Genomic DNA, 26,857 nt, shown 5'->3' on the forward strand with positions numbered 1-26,857 from the left:
TGGGTTTGAAGACAATGTACATTTCAAGAGAAGAGGTTCTTGCACAAACCTTTGGGAGACAATGAGCAAACTGTAAACACCACTTCCTAGACTGTGTTCGCTAGGTGAGGTTTTTTTCTGGTAGGCACTGACTCACTGAAATACATACCTCATTATTCAGTCTCCTTTTACTAACATCTTTACCAGATACTTCATGAAGAAATAAAATCAGTGACAATTGCACTGTGATTTAACCACCCAGATGACATATAATTTCCTGAAAGTCAGTTTCTGGAGGATTAAAAAAAAAAAAGGAGAGAAAAAGAAAGAGGCTCCTGTGGTCTCTTTGGAGCCAGAAATCCTGAGTTCAGCTTTGGCAGCAACTCCCATCAGGGCTTTCCAGAGGCCTGCATAGGATTACGTTTCCAAAAGGACTTAAAAGGTTTAGGAGCATGTCTCATTGTTAAAAGTGATGTAGAGTAATGAGCTTAAGCATTGCTAAATGTACTGCTTCATGCCCTGTCTTGCCCAGTCCAGCAAGGTGTAGGGTTCTCCCACAGTTCCTGACAGATTTAGATGCAAGGGTTTGAAATACTGGAACCCCGTTTCTACAGCTTTCTGATGGAGGTGACTGGCCCTGCCCAGGCAAAGCAGACAGGGACACACTCCTTAGCCCAGCAGGTCAGCATAAACAGTTGACGGAGCGAGACTGTACAAACAGGCCGGGCTGTGAACTTGAGCAGCACCCCTTCTGCTGCTCATGGCAGAGGTTAAAGGAAACAGTACCTTCTGTGGGTGCAACCAGATTCACCAGAGGCCATCTGTCAAAGGTCACAAGTTCCTAAGTGCCTGACACATTTTTAAAAGTAGGTGTGGGTGTCCTTGACAGTGGCACGCAGCCTCCCTGTGCCCCATTCCCTTCTCTTGCTCTCGTCTGTGATTTCTTTCTTCCTCTAGTGTGGAAGTATTTTTAGGGGGGGAGGGAAGACAAGGCACACAGAATACTTACCAAAGGAATTAGAGTGTTTTATTCTATTTGCACTTTTTCAACAGAAAAAATATTTCTAAAAATATGGATGTACCATGGTATACTTGACCTAAATTCTTCAGCGCTGTTCCTACATTTTGAGAGAGACTGGAAATGACTCGTAAATGTGTAAAATTTTGATCACGAAACATGACAATTTAGAAGCCTATTCAAGACCTGTAGCGTTTACTTTCCGAAAATGAAGTTGACAGATTTTCTGATGCTTTTTCTGTTGACACTAAGTCACCACACCACAGGAATGGGAGCTTGAAAAGGGAAGAGACATTTCATGTCATATAAGAGTCTATGAACTTTTGCGTGGAAGGGTAGGTTAGGTAGCAGTGCAATTGTGGCCTAATAGTTATATTAGGTAGATGTTTCTGCTAAAATGTTTATCACTAAAGAAGTTTTCAACTTAAGCTTTATATTAAATCATAATTTAAAAAATGTAAATCAGTGGTTTGATGCCCTCTAGCTTTGCAGGTTATTCTCAGTAGCTAGATAAAACCAATAAAGTGGGTTTAAACAAATTCCAAACTCCTAAAAAATGCCCTGTATTCAATCATAAATCAAGTATCAAACTGTGATGACCATTCTGCTCTAAACTGTTTGCTTTTTTCAGGATAGTTGAAAAAGCTATATAAAACCTAAGCCAAGCCATTCAGCCTATGCATGTGGCCCACAAACAGACTTTATCACCAAGTTCCACCTGCTCAAGCTTTTTGCTGGATCAAGACCTCACTTTTTGGCCATCCAAAGCTCCATGTAAGTCAAGAGAAATATTGTCTGAATTAAGGGCTGAACAAGAAATGAAAATGGACCCTTACTTCTGGCCAGACATTAGTACCCTATAATTTCTTTGCCATTGCAATTCTAACACACTATGCTATCTGTTGTTTGAAGCTCATTTCACTACATGTTTCCTAGGAAACAAATTTAGAAGCACACATACATTAGTAAGAATGCAGGCTCAGGTAAGCTTGTTTTGGATGATGGAATAGGACTGCACCTCAATTTGCTTACATTCACCAAACCTGTTACTGAAACAGATCCAGAGCTCAGGTGAAAGAACGAAAAGTCTGTGCTGCATGTTCTTCATTTACAGCACACCTTTGCCTTTCTCGAGAAAGCCAGGGAACCTTATTACTTCTGAAAGTAGGTTTTCTTTTTTCTGAGCTTTAAGTGGATGGCAGTTATGACAAAACCTGTCAGGGTTGCTGCTGCACCAGAAACCACGTAGGCGATTCCCAGGAATGGGTTACTTCCCCCACACCACACCACAGTTGAAAGAATCACATGCTTCCTCCCCTTGAATTTGGTAACAGGGAAATCTGACAGAAGGATGTTAAGGTTTCGTTCACAAAATTTACACAATTTCCAGGAGAAGAAAAAGTAGTGGCAAATGCTCAAAATCCTTTCCAAGGCATAAAGGGTCTGGAGATCTGAATTTGCTAAAAAAATTCCTGATCTGTGATGTCTCTGCTATTCTGGGTCCAAAAAGCCAGTAGCAGTTGGTGGTAAGACATCCAGTTATTTTAGATACAGTCTCTGTGTGAACATGGAACTGCCTTTTTTTTTTTTTTTTAACATTATAAATTTCAGATTCATAATTTACATAACTGCTACTGCATTCATTTACTATGAAAACTCACTTGAAAATGAGCCTTTTGGGCAGCTTATCATGATGATACCCCACATATTCTCACTGAGGGGAAGTGCTCACCTCTATCTAACATGCTGTCTGCCTAGAAAATTATATGATTTTACTTTTCATCTCTCCATGTGGAAGCTTTCAGAACAGAACTGTGCTATAGCATTTAAAATCATAGGCCTATTGGCTGAGAGAGAAGAGAAATTTATAGTCATCTTGACATAACTCCTGCTGACAAAACAAGTGCTTTACTCAGCAAAGTTCACGCTGTTCAGCATGAGAGTGCATCTTCACCATCACAATAGTTCCTGTCAGCACAAGGCCCAAATCTGCCAGAGGACTCTGCTGACACAGGCATCCTGCACAGCTCTCAACGTCAGGGATACCTCTGGCACTCCTTGCACTCCAGTAAGGGTGTCTGCACATCTGATGAGGCCATTATTAAATATTTCAGCTAAAACAACATCTTCAACCATCTCTTCAGGTTCCCACTCTTCAGTTTTACTCTTTGTGCAAAGCACCCATGTGCTGCCTCCAGCCAAAAGTAGCCCCCTCAGAAGTCAAATCCAATGTCACATGCTGCCATTTGACCAACATGTCTTAACTCCATCTGCAGAGGCTAAAGAAAAATCACTTGTAGTGTCTCATCACCCTCAAAACAAACTAGGTCTTTTCATGGTGATTTAGTTTGGAGTGTTTCGCTCAGTTTCTCTGCTGTTTTTCTATACAAATCCCATCCACTTCCATATAGTTGCAACTATCTAATAGTTAAGGAGTGTCTCGGATAATATGAAAGGATACTATAGGAAATATGAAAAGTGTAATTCCCTGCTGGGAGGCCAGCTGCAAACTGCCTTATCCGGTGGACACGACGGTAAAGATTTCTGAATGTAGCAAAGGCCGACACTCGCATCCAGATAATGAAGTCATCATTTAAATAACCATTGTTCCTTTCATCTTCCTCGTCTAACAAGTATACTGGTTTCCACCAGTAAGGAGGTCTTGCTGTCCCTGGTGAAAAAGAAAGAAACCAGGAAGGACATACTGTTGCTGAAAACAATGGTTGGTGACTAACTTCTGGGCCTACTCACAACCAACAGAGAACACGAGATACGAAAGAGACACAAGACTCTGTCCAATATTTAAAAATTACGTAGGCTAGATAATGCTTTGCAACTAAGCATCTCCACGCACCTCAAACATGAATGAACAGCATTTAACAGTACCCAGGGGTCCGCGTGCCCTAGAAACCTCAAGTACAGGAAAAACGAAGGGACTTACACAAATTGAAATACTGTTTATTCTGGCTTCTCACCTCTTCAGCCAGCAACATAGTCTCTATAAGGAGGAGCTTGCCTTCATTTTATATATTAATTTACTCCTGTACAACCATGAAAGGCACCTTTTTGTGGTCTAATGGCACAGTCTGTGATACTTAGAATCTGCAATATGAAAACTACTTAGATAATTAACTCTTGCATATTGCATCCAGCACAGCACTTCCCAGATCCAGAATAGGGAACTTTTAGTCCCACTTCAATATAGATTAATGATAACAAGGAAACAGTCCTAGCAAACAGCTGTTTGAAAGAACTAGTGAAGATGGCAGTTTCACTTGGGTCACAATTGCCTAAGACTCTGCAAAGGCACAAAGAAGGAAAGATGTGACAATGCAATTCTCCTTCATACGTGTTTTCAGTAGAAAAAAAAATACTGTATCATTGCTTTCTCTGTACAGATTAAGTGTTACAATAAACTATACAGAAGAGTGTGGATGCAGGCTAACGTCAGTCCTCCAAACCCACCTTCTCCCAATTTCTATGGGTAGTGGAAAAAAGAAAGTGATATTTTTGGCTAAATCTGGCCTCTGTTCTCAGTCACCCTCTAAAACTGCTTCTCCTACCTCTTTCAGCAATTCCCATCTTAGAATGGGAGACCTCCACACATGGGGAGGGAGGGAAGCCACTGAAAAATAAGGGATATCAGTGGAACAATTCTTACCTGCAAATGCAGAAGATAGATTGTATGCTTTTGGATTGTGAAATTTCACATTTTTATCTGTCCACCAACTGTTTCCAGTCTTCAGCAGCGGTACTTGAATAACAGATGACTTAAGATTGTAAAAAAGATCAATGGTATCTGCAGGGATACAAGAAGCAATATGTATGAACAAGTTATTTAAATGGTGACTTAATTATCATCTCATTAACATTTAGGCAAACACCTAGGCAGCCAGATGATCGGCAGGGATAGTTAGATGATATGGATGGGGAGGAGCTGCTTTTTAGGAAACAGGAAAAACACAACTCAACTGCATCAATGAAAACATACTTTTTTTTTTTTTTTTTTTTCAATCCTGCTACTAAACCTGTGTTCACACAGCTCCTTAAGGCTCAGATACACTCTTCTGAGTCAGTGATCATTCTGTGCCCCACTACAATCCCCAGCTGTTTGTCACTGGTTTATTAACAGGAGCTGCAATTCTCTGAGCTCTGCCTGCTTAACCACTTGTCTGACTGCTCCCTTTCCTGCTGGCTTGGGTTAAAAACATTTCCCATGGCAGGAACTTGGCCATCTTCCTCATTTTACAAAACAAGATTAGAGAGTAATTAGACAACCAGCTAAACTGTCAGAAGTGAATGGCAAGCACTCTCCTTCACAGCAGAGGGACAGAAATGAGCTACTAGAGGGGTGATTTAAGCATCATCCCCTTCCCCCACATCACCAGCAGCTGGAACATTTCATCACACTGTGCACTGAGGACATATGTAAGAGCAGATACTGGGAGGTTTGCCTGCAGCATTTTAAAATCTTACTATCCTGTTCCCTGCAGGAGCATTCTGTCCTGTAGCCAGTGCTCCAGAACAGTGTGGGCTACAGGCAGGTAGCTGTGCTGGCCTAGGTCTGAGCCAGGTCCAGTAAATCAGACTTCCAGGATCTAGAAGTTACTGACCACAGCTGCCTTTCACAAGTCCTCTAGTGTGTGTGGCTCAGCTGCTTGAAAACATCTGCTGCATTGCCAAAAAAACCTGCTGTGTGGAATGGGAAGGTGGGGGAAGGCGTGTGTACAGACAAAAAGGATGGGATAGGGGAGAAAAGTCTGTAGAGGTTTTTTGTCTCTTTTCCTCCCAAAGAAATCCATTCTGAAATCTGCCAGTGTTCATGGCTAGGAGCCCTCTAGGTTTCAGCCTAAATGTACTCATAGGCAGATTATGCCCAATAGTTTAGTATAAACGAAATCAAACCTGGGATCAAATTGAGTAAGACTATGCATGCTTCCAGCATTCAACGAATAAAATGCAGCCACATAGATCCAAAGGTGCAAACCAATGTGAAGAACATGTCACCTCCTTCTAAGCACACCACTGTGGGAAGGCAGAACCTGTGCTCTCCCATGACTGTACAGGAATGCGTTTTTTTAGCAAGGAGGTACACTGAATCTGTTGTATCATCATTCCTTATTTCATCAGGGATTCAACTCCTCAGTCCTGTTGTATATTCACACTGAAGAGAGCCTTAGTAAATGAAAAATCTTCCTCAGTTTCAAAATGAGGGGCAAGCTACTAAACAGTAGGAAGCAGAGCCCCGTGTTCACCACAGTAGCACCACAAAACAAAACCTTTTGTGGGAGAAAGACAGAGATCTTGCAATATCAGAACTCAGTTGGATTGGGGTAATGGAATAGTTTCAAGTGGAAATTAGTAAGCAGGTGTGGAAGGTACCTACTTACCATTGAACATGCTGTTGGCAATAGCACCGCATGGAGCCATGGGTGTCCCATTTTGGTACGTGGTGAAGGGTGCGCAGTAGCTCTTCTCAATCTGCATTCAAGGTCACAGAACAATCAGGCACAGAACCTGGGGGTTTTGTTTTGATTTGCTGGTGTTAATGTTCTCTCATTCCTTCTTCTGAAAAGTGACTGAATAATTAAGTTGCCAGTACCTTTTGGTCACATTACAGATACATCCAAATGAATGGGTTTGTAGCTGAAGAGCACACTCCTTATCACAGTAAATAAACTTAAGGTCTTCACCAAATTCTGCTCTGGACTTGCAAACTCCACACTACAAAAACTCATTTGGTGATCGGCTATTGTAACATACCTCAATTTAAAATGTTCCAGTGAAGCCTTGGCTTACCCTAGAACATCTTATTTTCCCTTCTTTTTAATTCTGACCTGAACAGCTTCAGTGGTGGAGAACAAAAAGTGCAGTTAGCCACCTTACTGCAGTGCTGTGTGGGGAAATCTTGATCTATGAAGATGTAGCAAGAAAAACAAAAGCCCATCTCAAATTTATCACATCTCTCCTATTTCACTTCATGAGAAACTATTAAATCATCAGGATTAAACACAGAAACATTTTCAAATAACTCTAATAAGCTGTATGTCTGATTGGCAGAAAAGCCAAAACTAGTTGCACCTCAATGCGAACAAACAAGCTGAATGGAAACCTGGAGAAGCAGATGTATGGGGAACGTGTCTTGGGAGTTACAAGAAGCATTTTACAAAAACAACAGATTATTATGCTGCAATCATCATATGTACTGAGAGGGCAATGTGTGGACTGTGTGTATATTAAGAAATGATACTTTTAAGTCAAAAAATCCATGTTTTAGATTTGTTAACAAAAAACCTAAATGCAATGACTGCATTCTCCGATTTCCTTATGCAGGCCTGCTGTAGGCGATTCTATCTAGCCTCCTCTTTAGACCTCCAAACTTGTATACTTCAGAATGCTGCATGTTCACGTATTTCACCATAAACTATTTCCTGCTCCCTGTCCGCTTCCAAAGCCAGCAAAATTAAAGACTTAGAATAACTTAATTCCCTAACCCTATAATAAAAGCACAGCTTAGAACACTTCTGGCTAAGATGACTGAAAACACTCGAAGGAAAAGCCTTCTGTAAATTTATTTGAAAAATACAATGTATTTTTAATCAGCATCCCTACAAGGTGCAGGTTTCATAATTACTACATTGGACTGACATCTTTTATTTAGCCCCTCAATTTTTCTCTCTTATTAACTTATTAGACATAATGACCCTAACAATCATAAAAGCAGAGACTAAGCACTGAAAATCTGTACCTTCTTATTATTCCCTAGAGCCATCTTAACACACTTACAGTTATGCCTAGTTAGCTTTCCATATGGTCAAAGATGCACCTGATGGAAGTACTGACGATCGCATAATATAAAGAAGAAAACTTACATTTACATTTCGACCTAACAATTGTGCGTCACTTCTTGATATAACATATCGACGGTGGTTTTGATAGAAGTTTTGCAGGCCATAGTACATAAAAACATCACCCTAGAATTCAAGGATAAATCCCTTCAATAAGGTGACTTCGTGCAGACAAAGAGAAATCCTATTACTTGCTAAGAAAGAGAGGGGAAGAGAGTACTCAATTCATATTTAAATGCTGGTGACCACACTCTAAGCAATTACTTCAGCCGACACCGGCTAGAATCTAGTCTTTACCCCAACTGAAAGTTTCAGTATTTTGACAAAAAATTAAACATACTTTAAATCACAAAATGAAACCTAAAATAAAAACGCCTGATTATTATTTTGTTCAAGATGGCACAGCTGGCCATGAACCTGTAATCACTATGAATAATTTCATGGAGACAGACACTCATTTTCCATAAAAGAAGGTGCACAAAAAACTTCAAAGTACCCGGTAGCTCTTAATGCCTTCATAGTTTTTGAAAAATAAGGCTGCCTCTCATCAATTATTCAAATGCTTTGGAAAGTTTAGTCCTCTAATTAAAAGGAGAATGCAAGGCAGGCAAATACAAGAAAGAAAGAGGATTATTAAACTATTAAAAAAACCTCATTGTTCAGTTAAATAAACTTCTCAAGCACCACTGTAATCTCAAGAATTACAGAGTATTTCAACAGCCTCTTCAATACTGAATAACCTTAAAGTGACTTTATAATTTGAATTGCACTCTAGTTTTAAGGCACCATTTATACAGTACTAAGCATAAGTTCTGTTTGGCAGAACATGAAGCATTTTAACAGTCTCAGCAACATGACCCTGTAGTTTAGGACAGGAAATGAAGGATACTTTTCCCAAATGAAACTTCAGAATGACTTGAATTATTTCAAGGCCCTTGGGGATTAACAGCATAACCCTTGTAAAAAAGACTACAGGGTTTTACTTATAACAGGTGGTCAGAGCTTCAGATTTCCTTCTCATCTGAGAGTTTAGCAGTATGGTAACAACTAACCCCAGGCCAAGGGCAAGGGTTTGCTACTGACTCAAAGACAGAGATGCAGAGAGAAGTCACCTCCACAATCAAACACCATTTCCTCCATCCCCATCTTGTCCTTGCACACCTCCCAACCAAGGACAGATCTTGATCAGAATAGCAAAGGCAAAAGTGTAAAATTGTGAGTATCTCATGTTTTTAAAAAGTACAAAGAAAATTTATTCAGGAGCTCTACAGAACAGAATTAATGTACTGTATCATACAGGGATATAAGTAACAGGAGGTACTAGGCAACCTGAGTTGGTTTCTCGCATCCACTTACCAATATATCTTCCTTTAGGGTGAAATTAACAGAACAGTGGCACTCCTTATTCCAGTTAGAGGAATTTTCACGGAGTTTTGAACAATCTGAGCATTTATCTGAATAATCAATCTGTCAGAGAATTGAACAAGCAGAGATACCGTAATAAAGGACACGCACACAGGAAAAGGTTAGTGATTTAGCTTCAGGACTTCTCAGAGCAGTTCTCTTCTAAGTGACTCTGGACTGCAAAAATATTGTTAAAATTTGACAGAGACAGAAAATCAGGACTTGTCCTTAATGAACGTTCACAAATTTCATCCCTAGTTTAAAGGTGCTTTAGAGCCTTTCAATGACTATTGCAGAACCTCCACGTCTGCTCCTCAGCAAAGGAGTACTGAGTGAAGAACACTTCTGCAGCTTGGTCTGGCTGACCAAGTAATGCTTGACAAATCCCCACATGCATTATGGCCCACCCCTCTTGAGCAACCTGGATGTAGTGCTGAGCGTTGGCTCCAACCAGGAGTCTATTAACACCACCACAAGTCTAACAAACCTTGCCTCCAGGAGGCATTTAAACATTAGGGCTCCTGCATTTTAAGATTTTGCTCCAGCAAACATGCACGTTCTTCTAGTACCAAACACTATAAAAGGGATTAGTTTATTTCCCTTCAAAAACCCAGAAAATAATGCCAAGATTTCAGATGTTACCAGCCAGTGGCAGTAATTACCACACATATTTCAGATATTACACCCAGTTAACCACCTAGTGCTCGGCTTTTATCGGTGTCCAACTATCTCTGAGAACTTTCACAGGAATACTGGCTGCTGGACACATGTACAAGGCATGAAGCCATTGCTATCATCTTTACCCAAAAGCAAAAATTCAAAGCCTTTTCCCTCCAAACATAGCCCAGTTTCTTCTTCATAGAATATCTAGCACCATCATCCCCAAACAAACCTGGACTTCTCTGACCCTGTTTGCGGACAGTATGAGGCAGATTCCCACAGACAGGCAGAAAGCGCCTGTGAGGAAGAAGGTGGAGAGCACAGTGGCAATGGTAAGCTGAGGCTTCCAAGCTGGTAGCTTCTGTTGTTTGAATGCACTGTTATCTGGACATCTGGAAGGATGCTGCCCTTCTTTTTGGGGAAGAAAACTCATCTTGTTTTCTGTTTTCTTCTTGGTGAGCGGAAGGAACAATATACTTGTGCTGGAGAGTGTTTAAGCTGAGATAGTGTCCTTACTGTTGAGAGACTGTATTGTTTGTTCAAAGCTGCATTATGGCCACAAATTACTTATTAACTAGATCTCGCTCTTCCTCATTTTCTACATTTGTGCCTGGATCCCCATGATCAGCTTGTACCAATCAAACAATTGTGTACTTTGGTCAGGGTGTCCAGCTCATGACTCTTGGAAAAGCTTAAATATATGTTTTTACCTGCCCCACAATTCAGTAGGATTTGTTATGTCTTATTCATTTGCAGGGATACTGCCATCTAGATTGGAATTTCTGTGTAATATCAGATGCATTATTTCTTCTCCCTTTGCTACCACAGCTGCCCAGCTAACAGGCATGGTATACAATGAAAGGAGCTCTACTCCCAATTGCACTGGATGCCATTGGGGAGGACTGCAGGTGCTGAGACAGCACTGGACAGAAAACATTGCTTTGGAAGACCAGATCAATTTTCTTAACCTACTACATTCATTGTTATTGATCCAGATGTAATTTAAAGTTGTAAAAATCCTAGGTGTTCCTTATCCCAGAAGGGCAACTCATTCTCAAAACATCTGATTTCGATCAATGGCTTTCCAAGATGCTGATGGTTTGCTCACCTCTACTCATCTTGTCCTCTGAAAAAAATCCATCCATTCCCTGCTATCCACAATGACAAAAGAATCACCCAGAGATCATATCCTTTTAATTTAAATGGACAAACAGAAGAATATCTTTTGCACACTTTAACAGTTTAACCAAAATAAAGTCTCAATATAATATACAGATAAGTTACTATGTAATAGCAAAAAATATCATTTGGCCAGCTCTAGAACAGATAAGTGAAAAATACCTTTTTGAAAAATTACTAAAATTCATACAGCTTTTTCAAAGACCCTCGAGGGCAAGAACTAGATTACCACTCTCGTGAGAGAAGTGTCTCCTTTAGGACAGTGGGGGGGAGATAACAGAAAATTGATTTGTACAAAGACTTTCACACTCAAGTTTCCTCGTCTTCAAAATGTTAAAAGTGACATATAGTAGGGAATCTAGCAGGTGAATGCAATGTAACTCTGATTTTCAGTACCACATTGCTACTGCAATAAAAATCATACCAAAACTACAAACAAAAACTTCTGCTTTATTATTAAAAGAAAGTCAGAAAAAGTTGCAGTGTGCATTCTGTCTGTACTGACAGACCTCTGAAGAGTCAAAATTCTTGATTCCATCACCTGTTAATCATTTGCCAATTGCAGACAGAATAGTAAAATGCAGCTGCAAATTACTTCCTTGTTGGTAAAACCATTAAAAGAGTCCCAGCTTCACAGACCCCTCTCTGCACAGCTTTATAATACTCCTCTCCAGCAGGTCAATTGTTTCTTTCTTTATCTGAAGAAAACAAAAGTCAAAGAAAGCACCAAAAGTTACTGATAATGCTTTGGCTAAATACCATTATTTATTTACTCAGGCACCTTACTATAGGACTAGAAATCAAAGAAGAGCTTCCCATACAAGGTCCCGAGCTTTAGAATATTTCCATTTTGTAGAATATCTAGCATTTGCTCTGCAATCCTAAAGTACAGCTACAGCTTGTGAAGTCCCATCTAACATGGCTACAGAAAAGTTGTAATTGCTACGGAGTTGATAAAGCATGCCACAGCAAGAGGTCTCTATGGGACTTTCCAGAGTATCAACCTGTATCAAGTAGTCCGAGGGCAGCAGTGCACTGCAACAGTCACAACATTATCTGTGTCTGAGACACCTACATGAAAGTGAGCATGAAGGTCAGGTCTACATGTGCTGTGTGCAAAGTACTTTGGTTTATAACACGAATATGGTTGTAGCTTATTGCTTATCTAAAGATAAAATGACAAATGTATTCAAAAGTAAATATTGACTACATATTTCAGCAGGGACACAAGATTCTCTGTCATCACGGTTAGTCCAGAGTCTCCTTATAGCTTCCTCTTCCCACTTACCACGAATTTATTTGCAAGTTTTTTCTCAGGTTTATATCCTTCTGTGCCTCCACTTTGCACAGGAATAAATGATGTGATAAAGCCCAGCCAATCTCTATTCTACACTGGATGTGCCATGAGAGGGTGAAAACAGTTGTCTTTCTATCACAAGACCATTTCTTACAAAGCTTTGCATTTTCTTGAAGCCTGAAACTTAAACCTTCCGTATTTTCAAACTAACTCAAGGCTCAGTGTTCATATTGTTCGCAGACAATATAATATTGTTTTTCTGTTGAAAAAACTCCATTTGAATCTTATGAACAAGTAATTTGAGGAGTTGAGACAGCTCTGTATTGCCATCAACCTCTATACACAAAGTTTTCAAAGCAGGAAGCTTGTCCTTTGGTCAGATCAGAAAGCATACAATCAATGTTTATTTAAACCTTTATGCTTTAGTATAACTCCAGTGTATCAAGATAGAGTCTGATAAACTCATTCACCTGTCCTATGGCATGTTTGTGAGCTTCCTTTTTATTTCTTTCTCTGCACTGTTTGGGATGAATGAAGCAGGAGTCACAGAAACAGAAAAAAAAAAAGTCCAACAGCATTAACCAGTGAGATGCCAAGGCAACTGAGAGAGCAGTGGATCAGCACACCATCTATTATGTGGAAATGATGTGATACAGGACTGTCATGTGGGAAGATTAATGTGTTTTTAAATTAATATAATTATCAGAAAAAAAACACTATGTACATAATTCTCCACTGAACAACAGTGAGTACAAAAACAGCAAGTAGAATGGAAACATGCTTCCAGCTGTTCTTCCTTTCTGGCGTAATTACAATGAAATTTAGCAATGCAGCACCTTAAATATGCAAAGAAATTATTGACAACTGAGGTTTGCTCTAAAAAAAGGTCAGTATGCCTTGTTTCTAATTTTAAGGCTACAATTTTGCCTCCACAATAAATACAGGATAAAAGAAATCAGCACATCAAATTGCCAATTCTTAAATTATGCTTTTGAGACTATAATTCCTCTCTTCTTTGAGAAAACTTATGATTATTCATAGCATGTATTTGACAATTTTTATACAAGTAGAGGAGTAAGATCCTCTGCTCAATAAGACTGTATTCCATATTTCAAGTCTGCAAGTTGCCAAAACATTCCATTGGTTTCTACTGTGTTATCTGCAAAACATTATTTGGGTATCTTTTTTCAATGACATTCCTTATAACTAACTTTCAGGAATCTGCCTGGTATCTGCAGCAGGACAAATAGCTCCAAGATGCTCCCCTTACAAAGCTCAATATGTCAAAAACCTTTCTGTGTGCTGCGTTACCCGAGTCAAGTGCAGGTTTGAAGACTTTTCTGTAATCACATATTCACTATTCTGCAATCACACATAAATATCTATTCCTTATGCTAACACTATATATGAAGGTGTAACATTCTTTCTTACTTGGTTTTAACTTGAACTTAACCTTAACATTTGATTTTAAGATAGCCTTAAGATTTTGCCTTAATAAAATACATCTGGAGTCACAATTTTTGGCTTATATTCCTAGACAGACATGCAGAACTGCTGTGATGCTACCAACAAGTAGGTTAAAAGGGACAGTTCAGGTTTGCAATAGCCCAAAATCAAATATTAGCAACATAATCTTCAGGTTTTTGAGGAGGATTACTTATAGTCTACTGTATGTACATCTACTTCAGTTGACTTAAAAAATCCATCTGACTGCAAACAACACCTTTTGTACTGCTATGTCTGTGAATTCACGTTTTCCATTCTTTCAAAAATTTACAAGGTAATCACAAGCACCACACAAAAAACCCTTATGTATTTACCAGAAGAGGGAGCCTCCTTGCCTCAAAAAGCAAAGCTGGATTTTTTCTGGTAATTCACTTCAGCAACCTACTTTTTTGTGGGGCGCTTTATCTGAGATTATTAGGAACATGTATCTTTGTGTATGTGGGACTGTAAAATACAGCACATTCAAATACATAGACAAGTGAAGAGAAGGATTAATGACTGATCATTTGTTTCACTTGTGAAACAGTTTAATGTCTACATGCAAAATAGTCCTGTTTCCCTGGAGATTCTGCATACTGGCCCATTCTAAACATGCGAAAAAAAAAAAAAATTGAAACATTGTGCAGGAAATTGGGAGCTTTATGACAACCACTGATGGAGGAATCTGCCTCTTTCACTCTCTCTGGCTAAACATCAGCTGATGCCCCACAGCATATGGTAAACATGCCTTGTCACAGCAATAAATGTGAAAGCTGTATTACAGAATTGAAAAGAACGAGGAATTATCTTAAAAGGAGTCTACAAATGATGGATGCCTCTACATAGTTTGTACCCTCCCTTTTGCCAAAGAAAAAAAAAATTAAAAATGAGAACTCTGTAGATTTACTCACAAGAAGTTATCTTACTCTCAGATGGAGACAAATAAATGCTTCTCCGAAGTTTTATTTAGTTTTTGAGGGAACTTTTGCATAAACTCTTACTGAGAGAACTTTCTAGGAACAGGTAGAACAAACATCTAACATAAACAGAAGGCATTCACAGCACAACCAGAGAAGTCACAGCTGTGACTTGCAACAAAAAAGGAAAAAATCTTCCTGAGGAGGTAATTTTGAGACCTGAGTATACAGACTTACCAGTCAAATGTTGACTTCTTTGTGTTTCTAGACCACTGAAGCCAGCTTCTTACAGAAAGAAAACCTTACTGACCCAGATCTGGACACCAGAATCAGAAGTAATGAATACACAGAATGTAATATATACAGGTGCTCATACAATACCTCAGGGATATCCATCATTCGCCTTAGTTTCTGATCTCTCCAGTTCCAATCCAGAATAATATATTTTGTGGAGTTCAAGCACAGGCCATCTAAAAAGGCAACATAAATTTTACTACCACGATAATATGATGTGATTATCATAATGATTTTTGGCTTTTACATCTTTTGCTGTCTGTTTCCAAGGAAACTAATCTTTGAACACTTAAGTGCTACATTTGCTGGTTGGAAAACTAATGCACTGACACCACAAACTCCCTTAACCACATAATCCCATGCCTTTTTGGAAGATAAACACAAAAGCAGAACAACTACTGTTGCCAGGCTTGTCAGGAGCTAACATCCTGCCAGAAAATAATTCCTCAAGCTTCTTCTTGATGAAACCACAGGAGTTGAATTTCCACAGCTGATGAGGAGCTGGTAACTTACAAGGACCCTAGCCTGAAAGCTGTTGTTAATGGGAACTGACAGTGTTTACCAATTTACAGGACTGGGTGCTATGTGAATGTGAGTCAGGTCAGTGGAGCTGCTGAATAATTCCTTTATCCTCTAAATAAATTGTGGTGAAAGAAGAAAAAGGTCCTTTCTGAATTGGCCCTCCAGCTGTTCTCCTATTTTTCCTTGGTCTTCCACGTGATGCCCAGTATTTTTTGTAACAGTTTTGACTCTTCTCCATTTTCTAGTGACCTGGCACTGCAACAATAAGGTGTCAAAAAAAGACTAGACCTTAGGAAGATACACCTTGTGCCCCTGCCATAAGCTGCCTCAACCTATCATGGCAATGAGCTGACATGCTGAGCAGTAAAGATTTAATGTTGCTAGAGGGTATAGGAAGCAACAAAGTTGTGCTACTCCTGTACCCTTCTGGAAGGAGCAGTAGAGTCTCAATCCACAGACAGTCCCTGACCAAGAAACCACAGAGTAAGGCAGAGATTAGAAAGAGGAACAGAAAGAATCACCATTTTGTTGTTTGTTTGTTTGTCTCTTGAGTAAGCACTCAAAATTTGGGAAGAGAAAAAAAGATTTATATAGAATAATTAATTTCATTACAGGTAAATCAGGAAGAAAATCAAATCAGCAAGAAGGTCTTTTGTCCACCCCTTGCAGAAGTTTACACTGAGCTCAGAGTGACATATGATACAATGACTTCTGTCAGTATTTCCTTTTGATTTACTTGCAGTGTTTGGTTTCCTGGAGCTTTAAATCTTACACCACGGGTTTGCAATCACTTTCAAGTCAGCATAAATCAGTATTCCTGCCAAAAGAGGAAGCCCCCCACCTCCGCCTGCTCACTACCTGACTTTGTGTGCATACTGGTTTTGTTTTAATTGGGATCAGTTCTAACTGGGATCAGTTCACTGAGCTGCCAAACAGACTCTTGGGCTAGCACAAGAAGCAAGAAGGGGGAATAAGTGGGCACTGACTGGGGAGGGAAAGTATTGCTCCGCTTTTCTCTGGTAATAGTGATTTATGGCAGTTTAAAATGATCATAAAATCAACTACTAGAATCTTGACCTCGTTTTGACTGACATAGTAGAAGTGGAGAAATAGAACTGTACAGTTTAGTACCCAAATCCACAGATTCATGTCAATCTAAGTGTTTCAAAAACAATTCAAGTCTTGCTTCTCATGAAACTAAGTGTAAGATACCTGTGGAGAAAACCTTTCTTATTCTCCTACCTTGCTCCACTAGCGCTTTTACTCTCCCAGGAGTTCCAACCCCAACGTGGAACACGCCTTTCTCCAACATATTCATTTGCTCTTTTATCTAATTTGAAGAGGGAAGGAAAAACCACAGTAAAAACACAATTATTTTAAAATTTCTTCTCAAAGAGCTGGAAATAAATTCAAGATCTCATCGTATCTCTTTCTAGAAAATGCTATTCATTTTTCAAACTTTCAAACGGATATATCTGGGAGAAAGTTTAACAAATGTAACAGCCAGCTGGGCATCATACTTCTCTAGAAGTTCAGTCATTTTCAACTTTGAAAATCTGTTATTGCACCAACTATTTTTGGAGGTGAGAACAGTATGCTTCCTTCAGCATTTAAACAAATTCCTTGGAAATATCTGGAAATCTGACAGTTGAATTAGCTCCAAAATCCTTCAAGATTAAGACACTGGAAAAGGGTGAAATAAAGCAAGTGACATTTGTGTGTTTGACAGCATTTATATCAAAGGCCAAATGTCAGTTCATTACTTCCAACATCCCCGTAATTTGTGCTCTCCAACAGGAATGGATATTGGGCATCCAGGCATCCAACTGTCAGAATGCAAATGTGGGTGCTGGTACAGTTTGCTTCTACAAATCTACGTGTGAGCCTTCTATTTAAACAGGCTAAAGCCATTTGAATGAGCACCTCAGAAGAATGTGGAACATCTTTAAAACACAGCACATCAATAAGCATCTACATAAGCTATTGAAGATGGTGTTTGGCTAGATTCCTCAAACTGCAACAATGGGTTACCAAAGAAATCATTAGCTAAAGGAAAGAACATATGAACTATACGAAAGGCAATATTGCTAAATGCTTTAAAAAGAAAACAGTACGACACTGGTTAGTTGTTTAGTTGTTCTATTAAAATTCCCTTGCAGCTCTCTTACCTTTATGTGCTTTGCAAACAGCTTGAGAACTTTGCAGTCTCCTTTAAATGCTGTCATTGACCTAGCAATAGAAAAATTGAAAAAGGAAATGCAAGCATCAGGGCTGGGATTAAGACCACACAGGAGGAAAGCAAAACTAGCTGGCATTTCTCAATATGCTTGAGACACGCAGTCCCCCAGTGACCTGGCTTGTACTTTGAACACTATGTACATTCTTTGCTATTTGATCAACAGTGATCAACAACTGGACAAACACAATAGAAGATATCAGTAGGGGGCAATATTGTTTAGATAGCTTTTCAGATAATATTTAATAATTATGGCCTGTGCTTTCACAGCTAACTTAGTTCAAAACTGACTAATCATCAAATTCTAATTAAAAAAATTATCTCAGTTACTGAGATAGAGGCATGAATAAACATGCACGTGCATGTACAGAAAGAAAGATCCGTGCATGGACCAATCTACATTTTACAGTCTTCCTGCGGCATGGCTCCTGGGAAAACCTAGGCTGCCACAGTCTTTACTGCAGACATTGCCCAAATTCCAGTTAACCAAAACTCATTTGTTGGAAAACCTGACTTGTTTTTCTGACACTCTATTTTGGCACACAGTAACGACTCTATGTTCTGTATTAATCAAGCAGGAGACAGCATATTCAGTATTTACTGAATGTCATTTAAGACAGCTTTCTCTGCATTTTTTTTGCAGTGTGCCAGATTTTCAGTTTTCTCTTCTGCAAAGCTAAAGGTTTATACACAAGCATCCACATAAACCACCTAAGTCTCGGATGGTACTACCTGCATGCAGGGGCTAAGCACCACTGGCACATCTGCCGTTTCTATGCTTCTATCTGTAGCATGGAGTCAAACTTCCCAACTCAACATTTCATGTTGTACTGACAGATAATCACAGGAAACAGGGTCGAGACACAAAAGACAACCAAGAAATTTGTGAGGTATACATTAATTCATCAAAGTCATTAAGACTTCTGGAATGAGAAGGGGGAAGATAGAGAAGGGAAAAAAAGAGGACAGGGAACACTGAAAATCATCACCTCTGCACAACAGTTTCGCCAGCCTGAGCCAGCTGAGAACACGGACACAGACCTAGAGGCACTCAGACCAGACACACACATTGGCACTTGAGGCCCTGGAATGCCATGTCCTCATTGCTTTAGGTGCAAAGTCACGATTTCTAGTGGTGGGTCATGATGCTTTATGCGTTTACTCTGCTCCCAAGTATAACATGTTGCATGTTTCCACCAAAATGGTACACTTTATTTTTGTTTTTTAACAAAAATAGCACTTTCATGCAACTGAAGTACTGTTACTTCAGTCTAAAACCAAACACCACACCTCCACATTTTAAAGAAGCAAGGGATATTGCATCATTTTGAATCAGTGAATTTGTTGGCTAGCAGAGGACAGTGTCCCAGTTTTGCCTTTATGTCTGTGGTTCCAAGACAAAACCTCTGACTGACTGCCAACCTCAACATAAAATTTGCTATTGACATACTTGATGAGTTCCAAGGAACGAAGTGCAGAACTGCAGATAACCAGCATCACCACTGACTTCTTCTCCTTGTGGTTTTTACGGAGTTTTGCCCACTTAGGACAGACTGTAATGAAAAAGCCCGTGTACACACACAGAGAAAGTACTACATGCCACAATTTTAAATTACAAGATTACATGATGAACGGTAGCCAGCAGCAAGAACACACATGCTGACTCCTACGAGGTCTGGATCTTTGGCAACACTTTTACATTTAGTCATGGCTGAGAAACTGGAAAATAAAATGCCCAAAATAAATAAAATACAGAAATATCACATAACTGAACAAATTAGATAAGCATTAAAAATCAACAGCTTGTAAGGTGAGAAGTCCAATGTCCTCATTTGCCACATAGGGTAAATTGTATCAGAGAAAACCAATTGGAAAGATACATTTACTGGATGAGAAATTTTTCATAAATATATATGAGAGAATAAAAATTCTCAGTTCACGTCAAGAGATAGCTGCAGGATTTTTACTATAATACACACACCTACTTATGAAGCCACAATAAATTACCGACAAATAATCCCTAGCAATTAAAAGAAACTCTAAAGCATTTTGATACAAAAAAGTTACACAGTAAAAAAGAGCCAGAAAAACAAGACCTGTAATGAAAAATGAAAACCCCTTAAAGTTATTAATACTTCATAATTAAAAATATTTGGAGGTGCAATAATACTGCATTAACAATGTTTGTCATACAACTTTCATCTCATCCAACATTTTTACTCACTTTCCTTCAGGTATGAAGAAAAACTGTGGGTAAGATCATTGTATGGCAAAAAACAGGAATCTGGAAAGGAAAAAATATTTTTGTTGATGTATTTTTAACCGTAAAAGGAGCATATATGCTTGCAACATAACCACTAGTTCTATCGATGAAATCACAACTGTGTTAAAATCCGTCATCAATAAATTACCATTTATGAAACAAAGATTAATGTACGATGTATATTACGTGTACCAGAAGCTTTATATTGGATAAATCAAGGAAAATAACATCTCTCAACTTAGTTGCAATTTCTTTCTTTTCTCCCACCATGAAAATCCCTGACTACTGGGGCTGTGCAGGTGTGATCACGTACTTCAAAAAAGTTTCATATGTCTTTGCCACAATCAATCGAGGGTCTTAGCCAAAAGCCTTGCAGTCAACCTGTTAAGACTGTTCCTCCAATCTACCTACGATGAAATACATTTGTAGATCACCCAAACAATTCATACTGTTTAAATACAAGAACCTACCAATAACGTACCTGTCAATAAGTTTGTTCCTCTTTCTGGCCTTTCATATTGTGGTAATCTACATAACTACATCAATCCTAATGGTAGTGCATTTCAATGCCTTCCTCTTCCTTTATTTCCCACTGCCTCCCTATCTTTTACTTGGTCACTATGTTAACTAGTAAGTCTTAAAAGCACTCTGTGGCAGACATACCAATTAACTTTAAGTTTCATACAGAGGCAATAAAGAAAGAAAAGGTCCTAACAGGTTCTTTGGAAGGCCCAACCTTTCTCCAGTGTCTATACAGAAAGTCTAAATTCTTAAAGTGGTGATTAAAATTAGATGGTCTGAAAACTTGCCATTGTTAAGGGTACTTTGCCTGATGGCACAATACGCTCCTGCAGAGCATTAACTACTCTGTCTTCAGGGATTCACATATTTGTTATCATTCTGCATGAAGCATAGCACCTCAGGGTTCCCGTCTATGGAATGAGATATTTGCCCATATATTTTAACTAAATTAAGGAGGTTTCCCTGCAGACACTATTCATGTTCCCATAGTTGGCACATTGTGCTAATGCTGGCAGTCTCAATCCATGATTTCCACTGGATCTGGCAGTGTGACAAACTTGGTGTGTAGCTGATGCCTGGCTGAAGTCCTGCCTGTGTAGTTTCTTTAGCATAGCCACTCTCCCTCACTGTATGTTCCATTTAATGGGTGTTGTCTTGCTAAAAACTTTTATTTTGCACTGATCCCTTTTATTAAATCCAGAGATTGATATTTACTGGGACTTGAGCTCCAAAGGGAATGAATGTGTTCAACTGAAGTATCAACAGCTAACTTTAAAAATCATGTTTAAAAGATGCACTTGACACTAGTGGTGAAGGACAGAGGCTGCCCTTCCATAAGCATTTGATGCTAATAGAAGAGCTCTTCACACCCACCTTGATCCTTTCCTCCCAGTGGCAAAATATCTTTGCTGCTGTTTTGCTCTTCTGAGTACATTAAATATCACTACTGACTGAACAATTCAAAAGATGGTTTTTAAAGGGCACAAGCTTCAGTCACTGACCTTTCACCAGTACTCCAGCAACACTGGAGTATTAACAACAATGTAAAATGAAAGTTTCAGAAAGGTAGGGAAAAAACACATAGCTCCAGACTACAGCAAGTGACCATGCTGACTACAAACCTGACCTTCTGGGCCGTGTCAGTTAACAAGAACACACAACTCCAAGTAGTTGCTTGTTATTTGCTCAGTGCTTTGACAAGAATGACTTGACAGCTGTAGAAGTTCGTCAACTCCTTGGCACTCTAAGCCTCCAACTCCCAGCACAAAAAGAAAGAAAAAATATCTCTATCCAACCCAAGAGCCAATCCATATGGAAAGAGGCCACTTCACTAGCCCCAAAGGCTCTGTTAATAAGAAAGAAACCAAAGCAATTTATTATTTGCTAAAATCCGTAAGGGTCTAAGCATATTTAACATAAGCTTTTCAAAGCAATCTATACAGGTCTTCTCCAGGTTTTCTTGATTCAAGAAGAAAGCTGAACTTGCTCCACAGAAATAAAGATGGGGATGTTAAGGAGGTGCATATTTATCTAGAAAGACAGGCTTAAACATTAAAATAGAAACCACTGCTGGGCTAGAAGGCTCGTCCATTGGGTCCAAGTTACTAAGAATTCAAGAAGCATCTAAGCTGTATGCAGGTTAGTTACTAGGCCGTTTGCTCTTCACGAGTACTACCAACAAATAGTGAACAGTGCCTATACGATGAAAGTGCCTCTTTATCTGCAGAATAAGAGGGAGAGAAGTTCAATGTTGCCTTCATCTCTAATGCAACCTCCCACTGACAGAATCTAACCCTGCTCTGTCCTGCTTTGCCTTTTCTATCACCGGCTTTTAACTGGAGACAGAATACAGGAAACCAAGAGGGTCCTCATCATGGTTAAAACTTGGTCACTTTACACTTGGACCAAAACTACCATCTAATTTTATGCCACTCCGTGAAAAAAACCCATTGTGTTCAACATCTCATAACCATGACAGAATGATGTCTCATTATTTCTTCGTCTACTCCTGTCAGCCCTGCTATTATACATCTGGATCGACTCAGATAATCCCAGAAACAAAATACATCTTTCACTTTATCAGTCAGCATATTGGAAGCTACTATTAGGAATCACATAATCTCTATTAGAAAAGCGAGCTCCTGAAATTTATACTTTACAATAAAAGGACACATTTAAACAATGTTTATTTTCATTTCTGTAAATCCAAGAAATGTCACATTTATTCAAAAAAACCTAACATCTCTACTTAAACAGCAGATCAATATACCGTATAATAAAATATTTCACAAAAAAGTACAACTCAAAACCTGTACCAAAAATACTCCTTCTTTTGCAGAAAAAGTACGGAAAAAGCATTCTTCATCTATTAAACATAGAAGTTACCTGGCAGCTTTAATTCTTCTATTTCAATCACTGAACGGTTTTCACCAAAATGTTGACTAAGTAGATTTTGCAGATCTGCAGGGACAGCAGGTTTTGGAGTGGATTTTTCCAGAATATCAGAAATTTTCTTCTAAAAAACAAAGTAAAATGGGTAGGCATGACATTTCTATAATTTCTGCTCTTTGGCTAGCTAGCAACACTGTAAATAAATGTTTGTCCATAAATGTATACAGTTATATTGTCTTAATTACAGCTTAATTAGAAAAACACCTTACAATGGGACAAAATTCCCATCATCTTTAGTGGGAATGCAGACTTCAAATGCAAGTTCAGATACTTTGATGAGATGGTCTGTGAGCCTAGAGACAAAAAATCTTGTGCACTCACCTGAAATACTGCCATAACAAAAACATAACTGAAAGCTGCTTTAGTGAGTTCTGCTGTTGGTACACGTAAGTATCAGTTGAAAATTCAGGTTTTTTTCATAATTTGTTTTAATTTATTATTCTTAAAGTATAACAACAGGAAACAAGTGGTTATATAAGTCTTGGTTATATTTTGATTAAACCAAGGTAACTATCTATCTATTTTGGAAGGAAAGACAGTTAGCTGTATTCATAGAATACCACGCAAGTGTGATGAAGATGAGTTAAAAGTTCACAAAACCACAGGTCAAGCAGAAAGAGTTCAGCAGCTGTGCTGTTCTTCCAAAAATGGATAATTTTTTAAGCCAACTAATAATTTTTAGAGCCTGGCCCGTTTTACACCTCAGGAACATTAGCAAATAACAGGTATGAATTTTCACTGAAGCGAAAGCTCTATTTTTCCACATAATTAAATGGATCACGTGGACGAAGAGTTCAGGGTTCCCATTGTCTGAATGATCTGCCAGCATTTAAGAAAACAGCAGATTCAAGGACAGAGGTAGCATGGAGAGAAAGCACGAATGCGAAGCCTCTCCTCTCACTGAGAAGTGATTCATTTGTGAACGGCCAGCTCAAAGTTTCTCAACTGTGTAAGCTAAACCGATCTTGCCATCATGAGGACACATGGCAGCATGAGCCTAGAAACAAAAAGGAGCAGCAGAGTGTGGTTAGGACAGAGCAATACGGTACATATCTGCAAGGGAAAGTGAGATTTCACAGAGATGAAGAGGGCCTGGAAGCATTTTCAGCAGCTTTGGGGGGGTGGTGGGTACCTTCAGTGCATTTTATCACAGTAAGGTCTGGGCCAACAAAGATCAATGGAAATTTTGAAGAGAGCTATAGCAGGAATTATAACGTAGGGGACAGATCTTCTTCCATCCCTCTTTCACCCACTCCATCCCAGTACCCACTCCCTCCTTCTCTTCCGCTCCCCACCCCTCCGTCTTCCCCTCTTGCCCAATACACCCCAAATACTCCTGTAATGGCAGCATAAGGTGCAGGAGTCTGAGCAAGGAAGAGCCATACGGGGGGTGCTGAAGCCACTCTACCCCACAGCAAAGGTAAAGTAGGCAGCTGCCTCTCCCAGCCATCTGCCACTTTGGCCACTGTCTGTCCTACCTCTGCTAAAAGCCTGCTGTGTGCTTGCAAGACCCTAGCTAAATTTTTGACAGTGGGATACAAGGAGATGAAGTGCTTATGCCTTCCTCTTGGCCTGGTGCAAAGCCCTCTGCAGTCCCTGGAAGACTTTGCAGTGGATGTATGGCTGTTCACCAGGTTTTTGCAGTGCCTGCATCTGTAGCATTCCTTCCCAAGTTTCACCTTCACTTGGCATGGTTGTAATTTTCTGCCATTCAACCACTCTTCCCAAAGAATGACCAGAGGCCATCTACAGTGCACACAGCCTTTGTGCGAGGCCCACAACCAAACATCTTCATTGTTCTTCCTGTCAACCACAAATGGTCTTCTACATCCTCAGCCCCACAACCTGCCTCTCAAGTGACCCACATTTGGGAACCTCTGATTTAGCAGACAGCAAGATAGAACTATCTGGCTCATTTTACTTGGTAATCCAGTGTAAGGCGCTGTTACACAGCACCATTACGTCATTCATTGGGCCACTTGGTTCCTTCAGGAAAATTATGGCACTCTGGAGGGGAGAAGCCTGATACTAATGAGACATTCCATGAGAACAAGAGCAAGGACACCTGAGCAAATCCTTCAAGGACGGCTGTGGGGAAATGTTGCTCATGCAGGAAGTTTTATCATTTTTCTTCCAATTCATTCCAGATGCTTAAAAGCAAAGGATTTTTTTCCCCCTTTTCCTTATTTTTGGAGAGAGCACTTTGTTTGTAACCCACAGATCAACAGGACAAATATTTCCTGATGGATTTTTTGACAGGCTGTGTATGTCAGCTTAGTGGCCTAGCCCCACTGAAACCAAAGGTACAACTAAGTGTCTATTGTTTGCCTGAGAATGGGGTCTTTTTGTTAGGCCTGGTTCACCAGTCTCTGTCGTGGGATGCTTTCACTCTGGCAGCAGTGGAACAAGTACTGCGGTCACTTCTGCCAGAACTATATTTAAAGCTAAATCCCACTCTTCCCTTTTCCCATTCCCTTGATGATTAAGAAGCCTGACACAATATAAAAAGGCCACCTTTCAGCCTTATGAGTGAGCCAACTATTTACAAGTCTGTCCTGAAAGACAATTAACTTGCCTGGTGCCATATAATTTCCATCTAGACTGCAGAGTGTGTTTGTTGTTGAGGGTGAGGATGGAGCATGGCCAGAGGGACAATACAGAGTATTTATTTACACACTTATGCTATGAGGAGAAGACTGAACAAGGACAGCTCTTGGCTCAAAAGATGTAACAGCAGCTGGAGCCTGACCACACTGCTGAAATGAGGCTCTGCAGCAACTGAAATTCCACCTTTCTTTGATGCAGTTACATTTCACCAGTGTGCAACACTTGCAAGTGGGGTGTGGACATACACAACCCTTGAGCGGAGTATAGACACAATACATAGTTCAGGTTGGGAACGGGTACTTTGAGTGAAGTCAAAAAAAGTAGGAATTTATGTTCTTCTCTGAAAGAGACTGCAACATTATGACCATATTACTTTTCATCATCACAGGGCTGTCCCAGTTCTGAACCTTGTAATAGCATGTACTCGCACTACCCAGTCCCCAGACACATTCTAGGACATTCATACCTTCTTTCTCCTCTTTGCCTTTACGGTGCTCTCTTGTTTTTCTTCAGGTTGACTTAGAAAACACTCCGTAGGCTGCAAAGCACATATATAAAAAAAAAGAAAAGGTAAGAAAAAAAGATTCAACATCAGATATCTGACCACCTGAGGGGGGAAAAAAAAGTCACCAAAGGGAGGTAAGAGGGAGATAAAGTATAATGCTATGTTAGGGAAAACCAAACAAAACCAATCTTTACAACCTGTAGAAGGGACAAAATTCTTATAGTTACATAAATCTGGAGTAATTTTGGAATTGAGATCTACGTTGTAACCAAGAGGGGGATAAACAAACAGAAAGTTGAAACATACAGGTTGTAATCGCAATTCCATAAAATGGTCAAAAGCAGGTCTTGAGACATTAAAAAAATCAAAAGGAAAACATGAACAAAACTTTCACAAACTTTGTATTTTTCACCTCTATTATCCTGTGTGATGGTTTTTCTAAACTTTGCCAATAGCGCTCTAAAATAACTGGGTCTAAGGTGAGCATCCAGATGGTGAAAGATACCATGGAACTGGGTGAGAGTAACTGGAAACAATCACGCCTGGATTTCCTTTTACATTTGTAATGCAAAATTTAGGAAAGCATGTTTCACATTTGTTCTGCCCCATTCTTGCTTTGTCTCCACATAGCAGGCAGGGTCAAATGCACACCAGAAAAATAACATGGTGC

At 39.5% G+C, this 26,857-nt stretch overlaps 2 protein-coding genes across 2 annotated transcripts; both read right to left on the reverse strand.

Moving 5' to 3' along the window:
- Positions 1–2,028: 2,028 nt before the first annotated feature.
- Positions 2,029–10,342, reverse strand: LOC104467594 (cell cycle control protein 50C-like). The gene is made up of 7 exons (XM_010081424.1): positions 10,142–10,342; positions 9,202–9,312; positions 7,870–7,971; positions 6,388–6,478; positions 4,659–4,796; positions 3,459–3,668; positions 2,029–2,337 (listed from the first exon to the last, which is right to left on the reverse strand). The coding sequence occupies exons 1-7, from the start codon at positions 10,340–10,342 to the stop codon at positions 2,150–2,152; spliced, it is 1,041 nt and encodes a 346-aa protein (XP_010079726.1). The 3' UTR covers positions 2,029–2,149.
- Positions 10,343–11,520: 1,178 nt separating this feature from the next.
- Positions 11,521–26,184, reverse strand: CMSS1 (cms1 ribosomal small subunit homolog (yeast)). The gene is made up of 8 exons (XM_010081422.1): positions 26,149–26,184; positions 23,010–23,139; positions 20,064–20,123; positions 19,290–19,392; positions 17,772–17,832; positions 16,846–16,933; positions 15,169–15,257; positions 11,521–11,786 (listed from the first exon to the last, which is right to left on the reverse strand). The coding sequence occupies exons 4-8, from the start codon at positions 19,334–19,336 to the stop codon at positions 11,703–11,705; spliced, it is 369 nt and encodes a 122-aa protein (XP_010079724.1). The 5' UTR covers positions 19,337–19,392; positions 20,064–20,123; positions 23,010–23,139; positions 26,149–26,184; the 3' UTR covers positions 11,521–11,702.
- Positions 26,185–26,857: the final 673 nt, after the last annotated feature.

The sequence above is a fragment of the Pterocles gutturalis genome, unplaced genomic scaffold (assembly GCF_000699245.1).
Source record: "Pterocles gutturalis isolate BGI_N339 unplaced genomic scaffold, ASM69924v1 scaffold24359, whole genome shotgun sequence".
Taxonomy (NCBI): domain Eukaryota; kingdom Metazoa; phylum Chordata; class Aves; order Pterocliformes; family Pteroclidae; genus Pterocles; species Pterocles gutturalis.

Excerpts from the sequence above, each read along its gene's own strand:
- CMSS1 (XM_010081422.1), bottom strand. The coding sequence starts at position 19,336 with ATGCTGGTTATCTGCAGTTCTGCACTTCGTTCCTTGGAACTCATCAA. Across the intron at positions 16,934-17,771 it reads TGTTTGCAAAGCACATAAAG|ATAAAAGAGCAAATGAATAT; the intron begins GTAAGAGAGCTG and ends TCTTCAAATTAG. Across the intron at positions 11,787-15,168 it reads GAATGATGGATATCCCTGAG|ATAAAGAAAGAAACAATTGA; the intron begins GTATTGTATGAG and ends TGTTTTCTTCAG.
- LOC104467594 (XM_010081424.1), bottom strand. The coding sequence starts at position 10,342 with ATGAGTTTTCTTCCCCAAAAAGAAGGGCAGCATCCTTCCAGATGTCCA. Across the intron at positions 9,313-10,141 it reads ACAGGGTCAGAGAAGTCCAG|ATTGATTATTCAGATAAATG; the intron begins GTTTGTTTGGGG and ends ATTCTCTGACAG. Across the intron at positions 2,338-3,458 it reads CACTTTTCATATTTCCTATA|ATTTCCCTGTTACCAAATTC; the intron begins GTATCCTTTCAT and ends TCCTTCTGTCAG.